We start from the raw sequence: 19,050 nt of genomic DNA, 5'->3' as shown, positions 1-19,050 counted from the left end.
GTACCTTCAGGCGTTTGGAAATTGCTCCCAAGGATGGATCAGACTTGTGGAGGTCTACCATTTTTTTTCTGAGGTCTTGGCTGATTTCTTTTGATTTTCACATGATGTCAAGCAAAGAGGCACTGAGTTTGGTAGGCCTTGAAATACATCCACAGGTACACCTCCAATTGACTCAAATTATGTCAATTAGCCTATCAGAAGCTTCTAAAGCCATGACATCATTATCTGGAATTTTCCAAACTGTTAAAGGCATAGTCTACTTAGTGTATGTTAACTTCTGACCCACTGGAATTGTGATACAATGAATTATAAGTGAAATAATCTGTCTGTAAACAATTTTTGGAAAAATTACTTGTGTACAAAGTAGATGTCCTAACCGACTTGCCAAAACTATAGTTTGTTAACAAGAAAATTGTGGAGTGGTTGAAAAATGAATTTAAATGACTCCAACCTAAGTGTATGTAAACTTCCAACTTCAACTGTACATATGAATCTGATGACATGCTTTTATCTATCTAAACATTGTGTTACTCTGGGATACTGTAACCAGAGGTAAATTCCTATTTTCAGCTCTGTTTTTACTGTATATCACTAGTTGGTCTAGTTCATTGAGACAATTGTAGGAAAATCACAAATATATTTTATCCCTTACATGTTTGTGTTTCAGAGTTATATCCTTTGGTTCAAAAGGGGAATACGAATTGTGTGCTTTCATCAAGAAAAAGTTGATAAACAGAAGTGTAGAAGGGTAGCAATATAATAGCCATTTCTAACATTAAAACGGTACAATCTGCTATATTTTACTGCCATTCTGTCACGTTCCTGACCTGTTTTCTCTTGTTTTATATGTCTTTATTGGTCAGGGCGTGTTGGTGTTGGGTGGGCAGTCTATGTTTTCTATTTCTATGTGGGGTTTTGTGTTCGGCCTGGTATGATTCTCAATTAGAGACAGGTGTGTATCGTTTGTCTCTGATTGAGAGTCATACTAAGGCAGCCAGGGTTTCACTGGTGTTTTGTGGGTGTTTGTTTCCTGTGTTAGCGTTTGGGCCACACAGGACTGTTGCAGGTTAGTCACGTTTGTTGTTTTGTTAATTTGTAGTATTTGTTGGTTTGCCATTAAAATCATGAATACCTCCTACTCCGCATCTTGGTCCGATCCATGCTCCTCCTCGTCTGAGGAGGAGAACGACATTGACAACCTTTACAGAAACACCCACCTAAATAAAGGGGCAGCATCGGGATAAGGGCCAGCACCGGGATAAGGGGCAGCAGCTCCGGGATAAGGGGCAGCAGCTCCGGGATAAGGGGCAGCAGCTCCGGGATAAGGGGCAGCAGCTCCGGACTGAGTGGCAGCTCCGGACTGAGTGGCAGCTCCGGACTGAGTGGCAGCTCATGACTGGAGGGCAGCTCATGACTGGAGGGCAGCTCATGACTGGAGGGCAGCTCATGACTGGAGGGCAGCTCATGACTGGAGGGCAGCTCATGACTGGCGGGCAGCTCATGACTGGCGGGCGTCTCTGGCAGCTCCTGACTGGCGGGCGTCTCTGGCAGCTCCTGACTGGCGGGCGTCTCTGGCAGCTCCTGACTGGCGGACGTCTCTGGCAGCTCCTGACTGGCGGGCGTCTCTGGCAGCTCCTGACTGGCGGGCGTCTCTGGCAGCTCCTGACTGGCGGGCGTCTCTGGCAGCTCCTGACTGGCGGGCGTCTCTGGCAGCTCCTGACTGGCGGGCGTCTCTGGCAGCTCCTGACTGGCGGGCGTCTCTGGCAGCTCCTGACTGGCGGGCGTCTCTGGCGGCTCCTGACTGGCGGGCGTCTCTGGCGGCTCCTGACTGACGGACGGCTCTGGCGGCTCCTGACTGACGGACGGCTCTACTGGCTCGGGACAGACGGGCGGCTCTACTGGCTCGGGACAGACGGGCGGCTCTAATGGCTAGTGGCAGACGGATGACTCAGATGGCGCTGGGCAGACAGATGGCTCAGACGGATGGCTCAGATGGCGCCGGGCAGACGGATGGCTCAGATGGCGCCGGGCAGACGGATGGCTCAGTTGGCGCCGGGCAGACGGATGGCTCAGATGGCGCCGGGCAGACGGATGGCTCAGGCGCCGCCGGGCAGACGGGCAGTTCAGGCGCCGCCGGGCAGACGGGCAGTTCAGGCACCGCTGGGCAGACGGGCAGTTCAGGCACCGCTGGGCAGACGGCAGACTCTGGCCGGCTGAGACGCACTATAGGCCTGATGCGTGGTGCCGGAACTGGAAGTACCGAGCTGAGGGCACGCACCTCAGGGCAAGTGCGGGGAGGAGGAACAGGGCTCTGGTGATGCACTGGAAGCCTGGTGCGTGGTGTAGGCACTGGTGGTACTGGGCTGGGGCGGGAAGGTGGCGCCGGATATACCGGACCGTGAAGGAGGACACGCGCTCTTGAGCACCGAGCCTCTCCAACCTTACCAGGTTGAATGGTCCAAGTAGCCCTGCCAGTGCGGCGAGGTGGAACAACCCGCACTGGGCTATGCAGGCGAACCGGGGACACCACCTGTAAGGCTGGTGCCATGTACGCCGGCCCGAGGAGACGTACTGGAGGCCAGATACGTTGGGCCGGCATCATGACATCCAGCTCGATGCCCAACCTAGCCCTCCCAGAGCGGCAAGGTGGAATAGCCCGCACTGGGCTAAGCACGCGTACTGGGGACACCGTGCGCTTTACCGCATAACACGGTGTCTGACCGGTACGGCGCCCTCTCACTCCACGGTAAGCCCGGGGAGTTGGCTCAGGTATCAAACCCGGCTTCGCCACACTCCCCTTTAGCCCCCTCCCAAGAAATTTTTGGGTGAGCCTCTCTGGTTTCCAGCCACTCTGCCTTGCAAGCGCCTCATAATGCCGCCTCTCCGCTTTCGCTGCCTCCAGCTCCGCTTTGGGGCGGCGACACTCCACTGGCTGTGCCCAGGGTCCTTTACCGTCTAGGATCTCCTCCCAAGTCCATTCCTCTTCTCTCCATTGCTTTGGTTCTTGCCGTCCTTCTCCAATCCGCTTGGTCCTGGTTTGGTGGGTGTTTCTGTAAAGGTTGTCAATGTCGTTCTCCTCCTCAGACGAGGAGAAGCATGGATCGGACCAAGATGCGGAGTAGGAGGTATTCATGATTTTAATGGCAAACCAACAAACACTACAAATTAACAAAACAACAAACGTGACTAACCTGCAACAGTCCTGTGTGGCCCAAATGCTAACACAGGAAACAAACACCCACAAAACACCAGTGAAACCCTGGCTGCCTTAGTATGACTCTCAATCAGAGACAAACGATACACACCTGTCTCTAATTGAGAATCATACCAGGCCGAACACAAAACCCCACATAGAAATAGAAAACATAGACTGCCCACCCAACACTCACGCCCTGACCAATAAAGACATATAAAACAAGAGAAAACAGGTCAGGAACGTGACACATTCAATAGTAATTGAAATGAATGCATTGATTCTTGAACATTACCCTGAAAATATGCCTCACGCACGTAGTATAACTCTTCATTTTTTAAATTTCTCCAGCCTTATCCTGCATAGACCTCATAGCAAACAAAGTCCAGGGTTGGATGTAAAACAAATGCAGGATTGTGGCTTTAATGTCTAATTTTCTTAATATTCCATGGTACTTGATCTATTAGTGATGGAGGATGATTACCATGCAAGGGGGCAGGAAGCATAGCAAGGATTATGCTTTCCTGTAAACAGGAAATTAGCTAGCTTTAAAGCATCTGAATATCCCTGCTACAGTATAGCTAATTGGCTATAATGAGGAGTAGAAAGCAAACCAATGATAACGACCCTTGGTAATCTACATCCGCCAGATCTGAATGTCCTTTCTTACATTTTTTGTGGTAGATAGCGTTATGCCGTGTTTAGTTAGAAATAAATAAATGCTTTAAGTTTTAAATCAAGATAGGACTATTATCTGTTTAAAAAAACTCCATAGATTGTTTAATACAACATACCATATTTTCAACAATTTAACATCAAGAAAAAAACTTACATAAAAAAAAATCTGCATATTACCTTTATTGCACAGAACAATTTTAATGGATTTTTTTCTTCATGGATTTTTAAATATATTTTCATATAAAGTTGGCTGGGACTACATGTTCAACATAGTCCTGGGTCAAAAAAAAAAAAAAAGGAACAAGAGAAAGAAATGAGGTTCCCATGAATCTCTGACTCGACCGGGACCAAAAGGCTAAGTACAGTTGCCACACTTTGAACAAAGCGAGCATTCATAATCAGCCAGGGAGGGAACCATGGTTTTCAGCAAAACGGATTACTCCAAAGCTGCTTGCTTCAGACCACTCCATGGGTGAAACCATCTGTGTCGATGCACCATCTGCATATTCAGTCCATACTTCCAACCCATTACTGTGTGTCGTTGTCTGGAATGTCATCCATCATCAATAACATAGCCTTTATCCTGCACATATCCGCAAAGCCCAGCTGTCCACAGTGTGTAGTTGAAAAGATAAGGGCATTCATTACACATATTGTATATCCAGGAGGATCAGCAGGAACTTACTTTTTTCTTTTCTTTACACCCTTTTTTTGGGATATCATATAGTAAAATAAACCTGCAAAGGAATTTTTGTATGGGGGTGTGGTTGCGGAGGGTCGAGAAATTCAGACAATGATATTTCTGACAACCAAAGCTCCCTAACATGGGATTAAGTGTTTTACAGGTTGCTGAGCACATTAGTAACAAAGTAGAGCATCCCAACTTTTATTCTCCATAAAAATGTTAAGCACAACATAAGCCCATTATGTAAGACTCTTTAGAGTGCACTGTAACATAATTCAAAAGGCAACAGATAAACAGATACCAAGGTATTCATGCAATAATATGCAATGGAATATACCATCAGTTGTTGTCATAGAGTGTAATCAACAGTAGCATCCAAACATTTTTAGCCGGATTATCTTCTGAACAGAGAGAAGTGTGTGTGTGTGTGTGCATAATGTGTCATTTCTGTTATTTGTGTCATTGTTCATTGTTTGCGCATAGACTATGTTTATATAACACTACATTTTCGATTAGGTTGATTTTAGCTCCCCAGAGAAAAACAAAAATAAATAGATAATATAATACAATTACAGTGCCTTCAGAAAGTATTTACGCCCCTATACTTTTTCAACATTTTGTTGTTACATAGTAGGGTTAAAATGGATTTAATTTGCTTTTAATTTTTTCCCCCATCAATCTACACAAAAAATAAATATAATGTACTAATGAAAATTAAAACACCCAATACTTATCTAATCAATATGTATTAGTAAGTCTAAGAGCTTTGCACACCTGGATTGTGGAATATTTGCACATTATTCTTTTGAAAATTATTCAAGCTCTGTCAAGTTGGTTGTTGATCATTGCTAGACAGACTTGTCAAGTCTTGCCATAGATTTTGAGGCAGATTTAAAGTCAAAACTCTAAGTAGGCCACTCAGGAACATTCAATGTCGTTTTGGTAAGCAACTCGTATAGATTTGGTCTTGTGTTTTAGGTTTATGGTCCTGCTGAAAGGTGAACTAGTTTCTAAGTGTCTGTTAGAAAGCAGACGGAACCAGGTTTTCCTCTAGGATTGTGCCTGTGCTTAGCTACATTCTTTTTATCCTGGAAAAACTTTGTAGTCCTTTATGACGACAAGCACACCCATATTATGATGCAGCCACCCCCATGCTTGCAATATTGAGAATGGTACCCAGTGATTCAGGACAAAAATTGAATTCCTATGCCACATTTTTTGCAGTATTTTGCAGTAGTGCCTTGTTGCAAACAGGATGCATGTTTTGGAATATTGTTTTATTCTGTACAGCCGTCGTTCTTTTCACTCTGTCATTTAGGTTAGTATTTTGAAGTAACCACAATGTTAGGTTTGTCATATTACAGCCATTAAACTCTGTTACTGTTTTAAAATCACCATTGGCCTCATGGTGAAATCCCTGAGCGGTTTTCTTTCTCCCCGGCAACTCAGTTCGAAAGGAAGTCTGTATCTTTGTGGTGCCTGGGTGTATTCATACACCATCCAAAGCCTAATTAACAGCTTCACCATGTTCAAACGGATATTCAGTGTCTGCTTCATTATTTTTTACCAATCAGTTCCGTTCCTTTGTCAGGCATTGGGAAACTTCCCTAGTCTTTGTGGTTAAATCTGTTCTCGAAATTCACTGCTCGACTAAGGGACCATACGGATAATTGTATGTGTGGGGTACAGAGATGGGATAGTTATTAACAAATCATGTTAACCACTATTATTGCACAGAGTGAGTGCATGCAATTTATTATGTGATTTGTTAAGCAAATGTTCACTCCTGAACTTATTTAGGCTTGCCAGAAAAGGGGTTGAATACCTTTATCAATTTTAAATAATTCGTATTTGACATTATGTGGTATTATGTATAGATCAGTGACCATTTTCTATTCAGGCTGTCACAACAAAATGTGGAAAAAGTCAAGGGGTGTGAATGCACTGTATATTATCATTATATTTGACGAACTATGATAAAATAATGCAATGTTTATGGCCAATAAACATTGTGTGCCACAGTGTCTAGCACAAGAAAACAGAGATGATGAGATCTAATCTTGATAAATGAATGAATTAATACATTTAGAGGGGTTTTAAGAAGAATCATGTTCGAACCAAAAGCCGCTATAGAGCAATGACCCAGCTAACCATATATACAACAAAATTATGCCAACAAAATGACGTATTTGAAACTCCCATGGTAACATTTTAAGTTGCTATTTTACATGTGTAGTAATGCTTTAATTACTCTACTAACAACATCAGTAACATGTTATAGTAATTGTAAGAAGTTGTCTTTGCTTTGGAAATGTATAGTAATGGAATTGTGCATTGTTTGTTATGACACAATAAAGAGTAGACTAAGAAACAGTAACTGAAATACTATACCATTACAATGCAACTACTAAATAATTATGTAACATTGTTACTCCACTAAAACAATGTGTTTACTAGAGGAATTACATTGCGCTCCACAGGTATAAAAACAACTTAATGTAGTGTACAGTCGAAGCCAAAAGTTTTGAGAATGACACAAATATAAATTTTCACAAAGTCTGCTGCCTCAGCTTGTATGATGGAAATTTGCATATACCCCAGAATGTTATGAAGAGTGATCAGATGAATTGCAATTAATTGCAAAGTCCCTCTGCCATGCAAATGAACTGAATCCCCCAAAAACATTTTCACTGCATTTCAGCCCTGCCACAAAAGGACCAGCTGACATCATGTCAGGGATTCTCTCGTTAACACAGGTGTGAGTGTTGACGAGGACAAGGCTGGAGATCACTCTGTCATGCTGACTGAGTTCGAATAACAGACTGGAAGCTTCAAAAGGAGGATAGTGCTTGGAATCATTGTTCTTCCTCTGTCAACCATGGTTACCTGCAAGGAAACACGTGCCGTCATCATTGCTTTGCACAAAAAGGGCTTCACAGGATATTGCTGCAAGGATATTGGTGCCAGTAAGATTGCACCTAAATCAACCATTTATCGGATCATCAAGAACTTCAAGGAGAGCGGTTCAATTGTTGTGAAGAAGGCTTCAGGGCGCCCAAGAAAGTCCAGCAAGCGCCAGGACTGTCTCCTAAAGTTGATTCAGCTGCGGGATCGGGGCACCACCAGTACAGAGCTTGCTCAGGAATGTCAGCAGGCAGGTGTGAGTGCATCTGCACGCACAGTGAGGCGAAGACTTTTGGAGGATGGCCTGGTGTCAAGAAGGGCAGCAAAGAAGCCACTTCTCTCCAGGAAAAACATCAGGGACAGACTGATATTCTGCAAAAGCTACAGGGATAGGAATGCTGAGGACTGGAGTAAAGTCATTTTCTCTGATGAGACCCCTTTCCGATTGTTTGGAGCATCCAGAAAAAAGCTTGTACGGAGAAGACAAGGTGAGCGCTACCATCAGTCCTGTGTCATGCCATCAGTAAAGCATCATGAGACCATTCATGTGTGGGGTTGCTTCTCAGCCAAGGGAGTGGGCTCACTTACAATTTTGCCTAAGAACACAGCCATGAATAAAGAATGGTACCAACACATCCTCCAAGAGCAACTTCTCCCAACCATCCAGGAACAGTTTGGTGACAAACAATGCCTTTTCTAGCATGATAGAACACCTTGCCATAAGGCAAAAGTGATAACTAAGTGGCTCTGGGAACAAAACATTGATATTTTGGGTCCAGGAAACTCCCCAGACCTTAATCCCATTGAGAACTTGTGGTCAATCCTCAAGAGGCGGGTGGACAAACAAAAACCCACAAATTCTGACAATCTCCAAGCATTGATAAAAAAAAAGAATGGTCAACACTGCATATATTGACTCTGCATCATCTTAATGTAATTGTCAATAAAAGCCTTTGACACTTATGAAATGCTTGTAAATATACTTCAGTATTCCATAGTAACATTTGACAAAAATATCTAAAGACACTGAAGCAGCAAACTTTGTGGAAATTAATATTTGTGTCATTCTCAAAACTTTTGGCCACGACTGTAGTGAATGAAATGGACGAGATACAGAACACATATATATATACACACACACACACCAGTCAAAAGTTTGGACACACCTACTCATTCAAGGGTTTTCTTGATATTACTATTTTCTACATTGTAGAATAATAGTGAAGACATCAAAACTATGAAATAACACATAGAATCATGTAGTAACCAGAAAAAGTGTTAAACAAACCAAAATTCATTTTATATTTGAGATTCTTCAAAGTAGCCACCCTTTGCCTTGAAGACACCTTTGCACACTCTTGGCATTCTCTCAACCAGCTTCATGAGGAAGTCACCTGGAATGCATTCCAATTAACAGGTGTGCCTTGTTAAAAAGTTAATTGTGGAATTTCTTTCCTTCTTAATGAGTTTGAGCCAAACAGTTGTGTTGTGACAAGGTAGGGGTGGTATACAGACGATAGCCCTATTAGGTAAAAGACCAAGTCCATATTATGATAAGAACAGCTCAAATAAGAAAATAGAAACAACAGTCCATCATTACTTTAAGACATGAAGGTCAGTCAAGCTAGAAAATGTCAAGAACTTTGGCTCTCATGAGAACCGCTACAAGAAAGGAAGACCCATAGTTACCTCTGCTGCAGAGGATAACTTCATTAGAGTTACCAGCCTCAGAAATTGCAGCCCAAATAAATGCTTCACAGAGTTCAAGTAACAGACACATCTCAACATCAACTGTTCAGAAGAGATGGCGAGAATCAGGCCTTCATGGTCGAATTGCTGCAAAGAAACCACTAGTAAAGGACACCAATAATAAGAAGAGACATGCTTGAGCCAAGAAACACGAGGAATGGACATTAGACCGGTGGAAATCTGTCATTTGCTTTGATGAGTCCAAATTGGAGATTTTTGGTTCCAACCGCCGTGTCTTTGTGAGACGCAGAGTAGGTGAACGGATGATCTCTGCATGTGTGGATCCCAACGTGAAGCATGGAGGAGGTGTGATGGTATGGGGGTGCTTTGCTGGTGACACTGTCATTGATTTATTTAGAGTTCAAGGCACACTTAACCAGCATGGCTACCACAGCATCCTGCAGCGATACGCCATCCCGTCTGGTTTGTGCTTTGTGGGACTATCATTTGTTTTTAAACAAGACAATGACCCAAAACACTTCCAGACTGTGTAAGGGCTATTTGACCAAGAAGGAGATGGATGGATGATGGAATGCTGCATCAAGATGACCTGGTCTCCAGAATCTCATGACCTTAACCCAATTGAGATGGTTTGGGATGAGTTGTACAGCAGAGTGAAGGAAAAGCAGCCAACAAGTCCTCAGCATATGTTGAAACTCCTTCAAGACTGTTGGAAAAGTATTCCAGGTGACGCTGGTTGAGAGAATGCCAAGAGTGTGGTACGCTGTCATTAAGGCAAAGGGTGGCTACTTTGAAGAATCTAAAATATATTTTGAGTTGTTTAACACTTTTTTGGTTACTACATGATTCCATATGTGTTATTTCATAGTTTTGATGTCTTCACTATTATTCTACAATGTAGAAAATAGTCAAAATAAAGAAAGACCCTTGAATGAGTAGGCGTGTCCAAACTTTTGACTGGTACTGTATATTCTGACTGACAAAGTACCAGAAGGGATTGTTTAAATGTGCTCATCAACCCATACAATCTACTCTTAACATTTTGGTAAACAAATATTTCAATTTCTGTAAAAAATCTATAAACTAAGAACACAGGCAAAAGGACAGTGAAGGCAGGTTATTACGTACATAGAGAAGGGTTCATCTCTTTTTTTTCTATAATTTCTTCCCAATATAAATCCACAAGAATATGAATCGCACACAACAAAATTTGCCTTCGAACAAACGTACCTAAAGGTCTTGCAGAAATTGCCAACGCTGTGGAGCGTCTGCTTTGCTATCATCCCCCTCATATACTCAACATATTACGAAAGCAAGGAACTTCTCTCTCCATCTCCAACAGTTAAGTCAGGGAAAATAGATTACTTTATGATTACATCCCAGGATCCACAGATTTGTAAGGGAGGATTTGACGTTCTTTTTTTTTTTTTTTTTTTTACAATTTCAAGTTAAGAGTCTCTTTGCTCCCTTGGTCCCGTTAAATCATTTTCATGTTAAACTTGCGAGGGGCGTCTGCGTTGTTGCTGCTCATCCCAGCGTCTGACTTGCGTGGCACATACTCAATCTCTATGTTGTGCTTTGTGGCCCCTTTACCTCTACTCCACAGAAAGAGTAGCACCAGACAAAACAGGACGACACCAAGGAAGGATATGAAACCCATGGTGGTGGCGATGATTAAGGTCTTTATGTCGAAGGGGAAAGGGACGTTGGTTCGGGTCCCATTGGCACCATTCTCATTGGGTTGGTTGGAGATAAATGCAAAGGTCTTGTTGGGTTGGTGAGGCCAGTCTGGAGAGTAGCTATGGACATGCAGGTGGGCGAGAGATGTGTCGTTGCCACCGGCGTTGCTGGCTATACACACATACGTGCCATTATCCTGAATCTGAGCGTAGCGCACCTCAAGGGTGCCATCGGGGAATACTGTGAGCCGCCCGATGGTTTTGGTCGTGATGAACTGCTTCTGGGGTGAGAGCCACATGATGACTGGGGCGGGATCACCGTCCGCCTGGCATACAAAATGAACAGTAGTTCCCTCGTCCACAAATTTCTGCTGCGCCTTGCGGTCCCGGATCCTGGACTTGCGACACGTGAAGTAGTTGGGCTGCAGGACGTCCGGGAAATCTTTAAACTCTTTTCCCTGTACGAACTCAGGTGAAGCGCAGGTGGGTTGCTGCCGGTTGAAGTTGAGCCTCCAGCGTCTCCGGAACACCCACAGCAGCCGGCAGTCACATGCCAAGGGGTTATCGTAAAGCGCCAGAGTCTCCAGGTTGCCTACCGAGTGGAACGCAGACTCCTCCAAGGTGCTCAAGGCATTGCCAGACACATTGAAGATCTTCAGATAGTTTAGGCCTCGGAACGAGTAGGGCTCGATCATAGCCAGCCTGCCCCCAACCAGGTGAAACTCCTGGAGCCTCAGAAGGTCATGGAGCTTATTCCCCTCAATGGTGTGGATGGGGTTATAGGACAGATTCAGAAACCGTAGGTAGACCAAGTGCCGGAGAGCCACGTATGGGATGGAGGTCAGGTTGCCATTGGTGATGGTCAGCGAGGTGAGGTTCAGTCCATAGAGGCAATTGGAGGTCATGGTGTCCAGGTAGGGCCAGTTGGCGATCTCCAGCACTTTCAGCCGGTACAGTCTTTTGAAGGAGTAATCCTTAATAACGTAGATGTTGAGGTGGCGCAGCCTGAGAAAGATCAAACTGTGGAGGTGGGTGAAGGCCTCGGTGGGCACCGAGGTCAGGTTGCACTTCTCCAAAGTCAGCTGCTCCAGGCTGCTGAGACCATGGAAGGCCCGGTGGGAGATAAACACCAAGTCATTGTCGCCCACCTCCATGGAGCGCAGGTTGTACAGGTCTTGGAACATATAGTCCAGCAGGATGACTATCTTGTTCTCACTGATGTCCAACTGGGTGAGGTTGCTGAGGCCCGTGAACACACCCAGCTGGATGAGTTTGAGCTTGTTGCTGCGCAGCCCCAGTGTCCGGAGGCCGTACAGGTTGTTGAAGGCGCCGGGCTCGATGGCCGAGATAGTGTTTTCGTTGAGCTCCAGCTCCTCCAGGTTGGGGTAGGCTGCGAACTCGTCCATGTTGATGGTCTTGATGCGGTTCTTGCTGAGGTCCAGCAGCCGCGTTTCTGTGGGGATGCCCTCAGGGACGGACATAAGCTTCTTGCGGTGGCATATGACCGAGCGCTCCTGGGCATTGCACTCGCAGCGGGACGGGCAGCCTGTGGTGGAACCGGACAGTACGGTGCCCAGCATCAGAATCAGAATGGGCTGCCAGCAAGCCACCAGGTAGCTGTGCCCACTCGCTTCCCTGGCCCCCATCCTATCGGTTACCTATGGAGACACAAGAGAGACAGAGAAAGGACATGTCAGAAAAACAATCACTGATTGGATACTCTAAATAACACTGGGCTATTTCCTTATCATTAAAATTAGTGAAAAGTGAGATCACTTTTGTATTGTATTTTGAAGCCACATTCTGCAGTATTGCTCCATATAAAATGCTTTGAAGTGTGGGAAAAGGAGTGTCCTATGAAAACATATTATACTGTTTGTTCTCTTTTGAAAAATAGTGACTACTATTCTCTGCCAGGCATTTTGAAGCTAACAATGAAAAGCCATAAGATGTAAAGCGATGCCATAACCATGTGACACAATTTGAAATTGAGTGTAAAAGTTTTGCTGCAATATTAATGACACAAAGGAAATAGGAATGGGGGCGAGGGGTTACTAGGAATAAGGTATGTATTTGCATAATGGAGAAAACTGACATGTTTGAATTCTGCAATGCTCACTACTCTACACGGAGCTTCAAAGGCATTTCAGATGCAGGAGGCTCCTGTGAACTGATGGAACAGTGTTCGCTGAAGGATTCGCATGCAATGGTTACATCAGCACCATATCAGACTCATTTATGATCCATAAGAGGAAATGTTGAGCTCGAACAGACAGTAGATGTTTCACAAAGAATGTGAATCAATTCCTGGCATTCGGGTGTGATGCTGCCTGGTTGTGTGTGTGCGGCGTATACCCACTTAATTTTCAGTGGGCATTGCGTATACTCACTTCTTAAATCTCCACTGCCGTTTCAATTAATAAGGCTGATGGAACAGATCAGAATGTTTAGCTTAAAATGTTGATCAACTATTAATACTTCACATTTTAAGTGGGGCAATGTACCTTCGCGGTGAATGTTCTAAAATTATATTTGCAGGAAAAAGGCGTTCTAAAATGTGCATGGACAGAGATGGAAATATCCATTGGAAATATAGACAGGGGGGGGGGTTAAATATGCAACAATTATCATGGGTTGCTAATATGACCAAGATGATGCCTTTTCCTCATAGACAATGAAAGAAAATGTAAAGAAAATCAATAGAACAGCATATGAGTAAGTCTTCATAAAAAATAATTGCCTTCACATTTCTGTGGTGGGATTTTGGCTATAGTCTACTTTCAAGTAAGGTGAGACATGCCTCATAATACGAAGTAAAATGTCCTGGTTTCAAACAATTATTTTATTTATTTTTATTTGAACCTTTATTTAACTAGGGCAAGTCAGTTAAGAACAAATTCTTACTTACAATGACGGCCTAGGAACAGTAGGTTAACTACCTTGTTCAGGGGCAGAACAACAGATTTTTAACTTGTCAGCTCGGGGATTCGATTTAGCAACCTTTCGGTTACTGGCCCAACGCTTTAACCACTAGGCTACCTGCTGCCCCAATTAAGAAATAGACAAAATATTACAACGCTAATGAAAGGCCTAACCATCTTCTGGTAGATGGAAAGGCTTTCCCAAAAACATTCTCTATTAAATGTTAACGACAGTAGCTACAAAGTAGGCTATGCCTACCTGTCAGAATGATATCTTGATTATTTGCATCAATCCAGTAGCCATTTCCTTTGCAAAATCCAACTTATGTGCTACAGAAACACTGCTAAGCAAACAGTGCGAGGTGTCTGCACACTTGAATTAAAGGGTAAATACACTCAAAAATCAAAATTAGATGTCCCAGACCTCAAAACAAATGTTGTTTTTCTGTATGACTTCGAGAGTGAAAACCTGAAACAATTAGGAAAAATATGAAACCTGTGAATTTTGGACATTTATCTGTTTCAATGGTAGGTCTACTATTAGCCTACTTGCACAGTACAGTTTGGATTGGCCTGACTGTGAAAGACCAATACAGGATTTATAATTTTAGGTCGTTCAGAGTGTATGTCACTGTTTCTCATATCATTTTTCACACAGGGCGTCTTTCCTTCGTCGGGCGGGGCGTTTGGATTTTTTGGGGGGGAAATTATTCATGCACCATTACACCACTGTGTGTGTGTGTGTGTGTGTGTGTGTGTGTGTGTGTGTGTGTGTGTGTGTGTGTGTGTGTGTGTGTGGCTTGCATGCATGCATAGCACTTTGCTCAAGATCAGTCAGTCATTGCGCGCTCCCTAATATTAAATTATGGCATTTCAAAAGGGGCCAGGTGCAGCTTGAATTAACCAATTTTGAGAAGGTAATCCAATTCATGCTGTTTCAGAGACACGTATGCTGAGCACATCTTTAGAGTGTACCGTTAGCATAAAATATTTCTTTTTTTCTTCTTCACCCTGTATTTCCAGAGTGGGTGTGGGTCAGCAGTAGCAGGTAGCAATCAAAGACAAAGGTGTCAAGTCTGATGTATGTGCTATGGATGGTCATTCAGCTGGAGCAATCTTTTACAATACAATATAGACCATGCAGAGCTAGGGGCGGTGGCTTCAGAAAGATAGATACTGGTCTTAAAATCGTAAAAACAAACAATATTTAATTTCTATCTTATCTGTCAGTGTTTTCCTCCTCCACTAACCCCGATACCACCAATTACCCTAAATCGGGTTCATATCCAACCCTAACCTCTCCATACACTGATACATTATACTCTTTCCCTTCCTTGATCCCCCCCCTCTCTTTATTCATGGTTTTGTTTAGTGTGATTTTTTTTTAAATTTAACTTTAATTTCTACAATTGTAAAGCGACTTTGGGTCCTTGAAAAGCGCTATATGAGTCCCTTTCATTTTTATTATTATTACTAACAATGTAATTAATAATTGATTTTATAATTATATTTTCCATTTTTATGCAAAGAGCCATAGTGGCAGAGCAATTGCGTATTTATTGAAAAAGTTGGATTAAATGCCCAGTGCAGTCAGAAATGTGATTTTTCTGTCTTTTGTATATATTTCCACACTATGAAGTTGGATTAATACTGTGAAATTGTGAAAATGACAATAATACCCTTTTAGTGTAAGAGCTGTTTGAAAAGACCGCCTGAAATTCTTCCTGTTTTGGTGAGATGGAGTTTTTGGCCTGCCTGGTGACTTCACCAGATGGTACGTTAGTTAATAGACCAATAAGAAAGAGAGTTCCAAACCTATCTGCCAATAACAGCTAGTTTTCAGTTTCCCCCTCCCAATTTAGACCACTATCAGACAAAATGCTTGCTTGAGAAATTGGTATTTGGTAAGAATCTATTTGACCATTTTAATTAAAAACAATCACAGTAAGGTACTTAATTGTTACCCAGAAATGATTTGATATCGATACAAATGGCTTCTTTAGATCGTTAAACAAAAGGGGACAGAATTCATGATATTTTCTCAGAAATTCTTCCCAAAACCATAAGTTTCAGCCTTGTAGTCTAACAATATACAGTATAATTCTGTATAACAAATATTTTTCAATTGCAAGTATGCAGAGACCTGTAACACAATTTCATAGGTGGCGTATTGTTGGGTTTGGACACCCTATTTTTCAGGATGTGGAGCAGAACCCTCAAATGTCCTTAATAATCTTGTAATCTGGCCTTGCACACAAGTCAAGCAATACACAAAAATGTATCTTAAATACAATGTCACAAATGAAGACCCTAAAAATTGACATTCACCTCCATTCTCTGTGTTTTGTGTCTCAATAGCAGCCATTAGCAACTATCAGTTCACCTTATAATTGGTTCTGGATGGCACATACATCAAACTTGCATGAACACTGATGACAAAAACATTCCTCATGTCTAAGTCATCGTTAGAAAAAAGTTTGGTCCAATTCGGATGTTAGGTACTATATTTATTGTATTTTATATGAGTCCTATAAATAAAAATGGCAAATCTGGGTGCAATCATTTAGCTTAATTTCTCAGATCAAGTTATATTTCAACAAAATAATGTTTCAGGAATGCTTATCTGTTTCTAACAGAAATTATTTCAAAACAATCAGATGATGGGTGTCAAAATCCTCTTGTGATTTTTAGTACAGGAGAAGATAGAATTTTTCCCCATTCCTCTCTGAATTGTTAACTTCTTGCGACTACAGGGGGTGCTGTTTTCTCATTAGCATAATTGCATTACAGATTAAACGGCTTCCTACTAAATTCTTGCTCGTACAATATGCATATTATTACTATTATTGGATAGAAAACACTCTCTAGTTTCTATAGGCGTTGGAATTTTGTCTCTGAGTGGAACAGAACTCATTCTACAGCAATTTCCCTGACATGGAGTCAGATTTCACACATTTTGGCCCCTGATCTGGAGTCAGTTTAAAGGCCACTGAACGCTATCAGGATACGGACACTGCTTACGTCTTCCCCTGGATGCCTTTACGTGATGACGATTTGAATGGTATCGATTGCGCAATCACAGCCCCTATAAAACAAAAACACGTGTAGGTAGGAACTCTTTTCCAGATGCGTCGGGCGCGCGGTGGACACAGACCTGCTCTTTTTCCAAGGATTAGTGTAGCCAGTTATATTTCTCCGGTCATGTTTCTACTCGTTATAGGAGTTAAAAACATCATAAGGTAGTTAATTTAAACCGTTTTATAGCAATTTATATCCGTTTAGTGCGATTTTGGGACATTTATTTCTGAGACACTGTGAATCTCTGGGCACGGTTCCAGTTCATGCCGAACGCAATGGGCATTTCTACATGGCAAGAGGACAGCTTTCGACCAAAAGACGATTAGACCCAAGAAAGGATTCTTTGCCCAAGATTCTGATGGAAGAACAGCTCAAAGTAGGAACAATTTATTATGATAAATCGTGTTTGTCGAGAAATGTTAATCGCTTATGACGCCATTTTGTTTGACGTAGCTTCGCTTGGCGCAAACTGTATTGAAAAGTAAGGATAATTAAAAAAATGTAAATCAGCGATTGTATTAAGAATTAAATTGTCTATCAATCGCTGTCCACCCTATATTTTTTAGTCACGTTTATGAGTATTTATGTATACGACTAGATCACTGTCTAATATGGCGCACGACATTGTCTGACCAGCTGGGCAACATTTGTCATTGTCTAACCATGATTTTGGTGGCTAAATATGCACATTTTCGAACAAACTGTATATGTATGTTGTAATGTGATGTTACAGGAGTGTCATCTGAAGAATTCTGAGAAGGTTAGTGAAAAAATTAATATATTTTGGCGATGTTTACGTTATCGCTCTCTTTGGCTAGAATCAATGCTCTGGTAACGTTTGCATATGTGGTATGCTAATATAACGATTTATTGTGTTTTCGCTGTAAGACACTTAGAAAATCTGAAATATTGTCTGTATTCACAGGATCTGTGTCTTTCGATTAGTGTATGCTGTGTATTTTTACGAAATGTTTGATGATTAGTAATTAGGTAAACACGTTGCTCTATGTATTTATTCTAGTCCATTTGTGACGGTGGGTGCAATTGTAAACTATGATATCTACCTGAAATATGCACATTTTTCTAACAAAACCTATCCTATACCATAAATATGTTATCAGACTGTCATCTGATGAGGTTTATTCTTGGTTAGTGGCTATCAATATCTTAGTTTAGCCGAATTGGTGATAGCACCTGATGGAGTAAGAAACTGATGGAGTTAGAAAAGTGGTGTCTTTTGCTAACGTGGTTAGCTAATAGATTTACATATTTTGTCTTCCCTGTAAAACATTTTAAAAATCTGAAATGGTGGCTTTATTCACAAGATCTGTATCTTTCATTAGGTGTCTTGGACTTGTGATTTAATGATATTTAGATGCTACTATTTAATTGTGACGCTATGCTAGGCTATGCTACTCAGTGTGGGGGGGGTGGGGGGTGATCCCGGACCCGGGGTAGATACTCGTGAAAGGTTAACAGACTTCATGTCTGTGACAGAGATTGCCTATGTAGTTGATTGTGCATAGCCCTATCAAATGTGTGCCTGTCTGAAGAGCCACAATGACAGCTGAAAGAGGCACACATTCTTCTATAGGCTATACTGTAGGGGTTTCCTGTAGAGTTTATTAACTGAAATTGGGTCGCGTGCGCAGTGTCAATATTGCGTGTACTTTTAATTATGGAGACTTTGTGTGAAGTAAATACACTAAGCTAAAGGCTTCCATGCGACAACCTGATGGATAATGTGCTATTTCAATGTTTTATATTGTTATGGTAGACAGTTAATTAAATTGTTACATACCATTGTCAATAATTATTTCTGCAAAGCCCCAAACTGACATTAGATGAATTAGAGGGGTTTATTTTTTTTCCCTCACTCTCAATTTAATTTGATTCTTCTCGGGGGTCAAGGGTCAGACGGAGATTTTTATTTTATTTGAACCTTTATTTAACTAGGCAAGTCAGTTAAGAACAAATTCTTATTTACAATGATGGCCTAGGAACACTAAGTTAACTGTCACGACCTGACCATAGAGAGCTTTTTATTCTCTATGTTGGTTAGGTCGGGGTGTGACTAGGGTGGGTTATCTAGGTGATTTATATATCTATGTTGGCCTGGTATGGTTCCCAATCAGAGGCAGCTGTTTATCGTTGTCTCTGATTTGGGATCATATTTAGGCAGCCATTTCCCCAGTTGCCTAC

General features: G+C 42.2%; 1 protein-coding gene across 2 annotated transcripts in view; it reads right to left on the bottom strand.

The window, feature by feature from the left end:
• Positions 1-4,033: 4,033 nt before the first annotated feature.
• Positions 4,034-19,050, bottom strand: part of lingo1a (leucine rich repeat and Ig domain containing 1a) — a 259,525-nt gene continuing 244,508 nt past the window's right edge. For both annotated transcript variants that reach the window (XM_055934911.1, XM_055934912.1), the window contains one exon: positions 4,034-12,507. In XM_055934911.1, the coding sequence (XP_055790886.1) occupies positions 10,648-12,495 (1,848 nt within the window). In that variant the 5' untranslated portion in view covers positions 12,496-12,507 and the 3' untranslated portion in view covers positions 4,034-10,647. The remainder of the gene's footprint in view (positions 12,508-19,050) is intronic.

This window comes from Salvelinus fontinalis, chromosome 9 (assembly GCF_029448725.1).
Source record: "Salvelinus fontinalis isolate EN_2023a chromosome 9, ASM2944872v1, whole genome shotgun sequence".
NCBI lineage: Eukaryota > Metazoa > Chordata > Actinopteri > Salmoniformes > Salmonidae > Salvelinus > Salvelinus fontinalis.
This window is presented reverse-complemented; position numbering and strand designations above follow the sequence as displayed.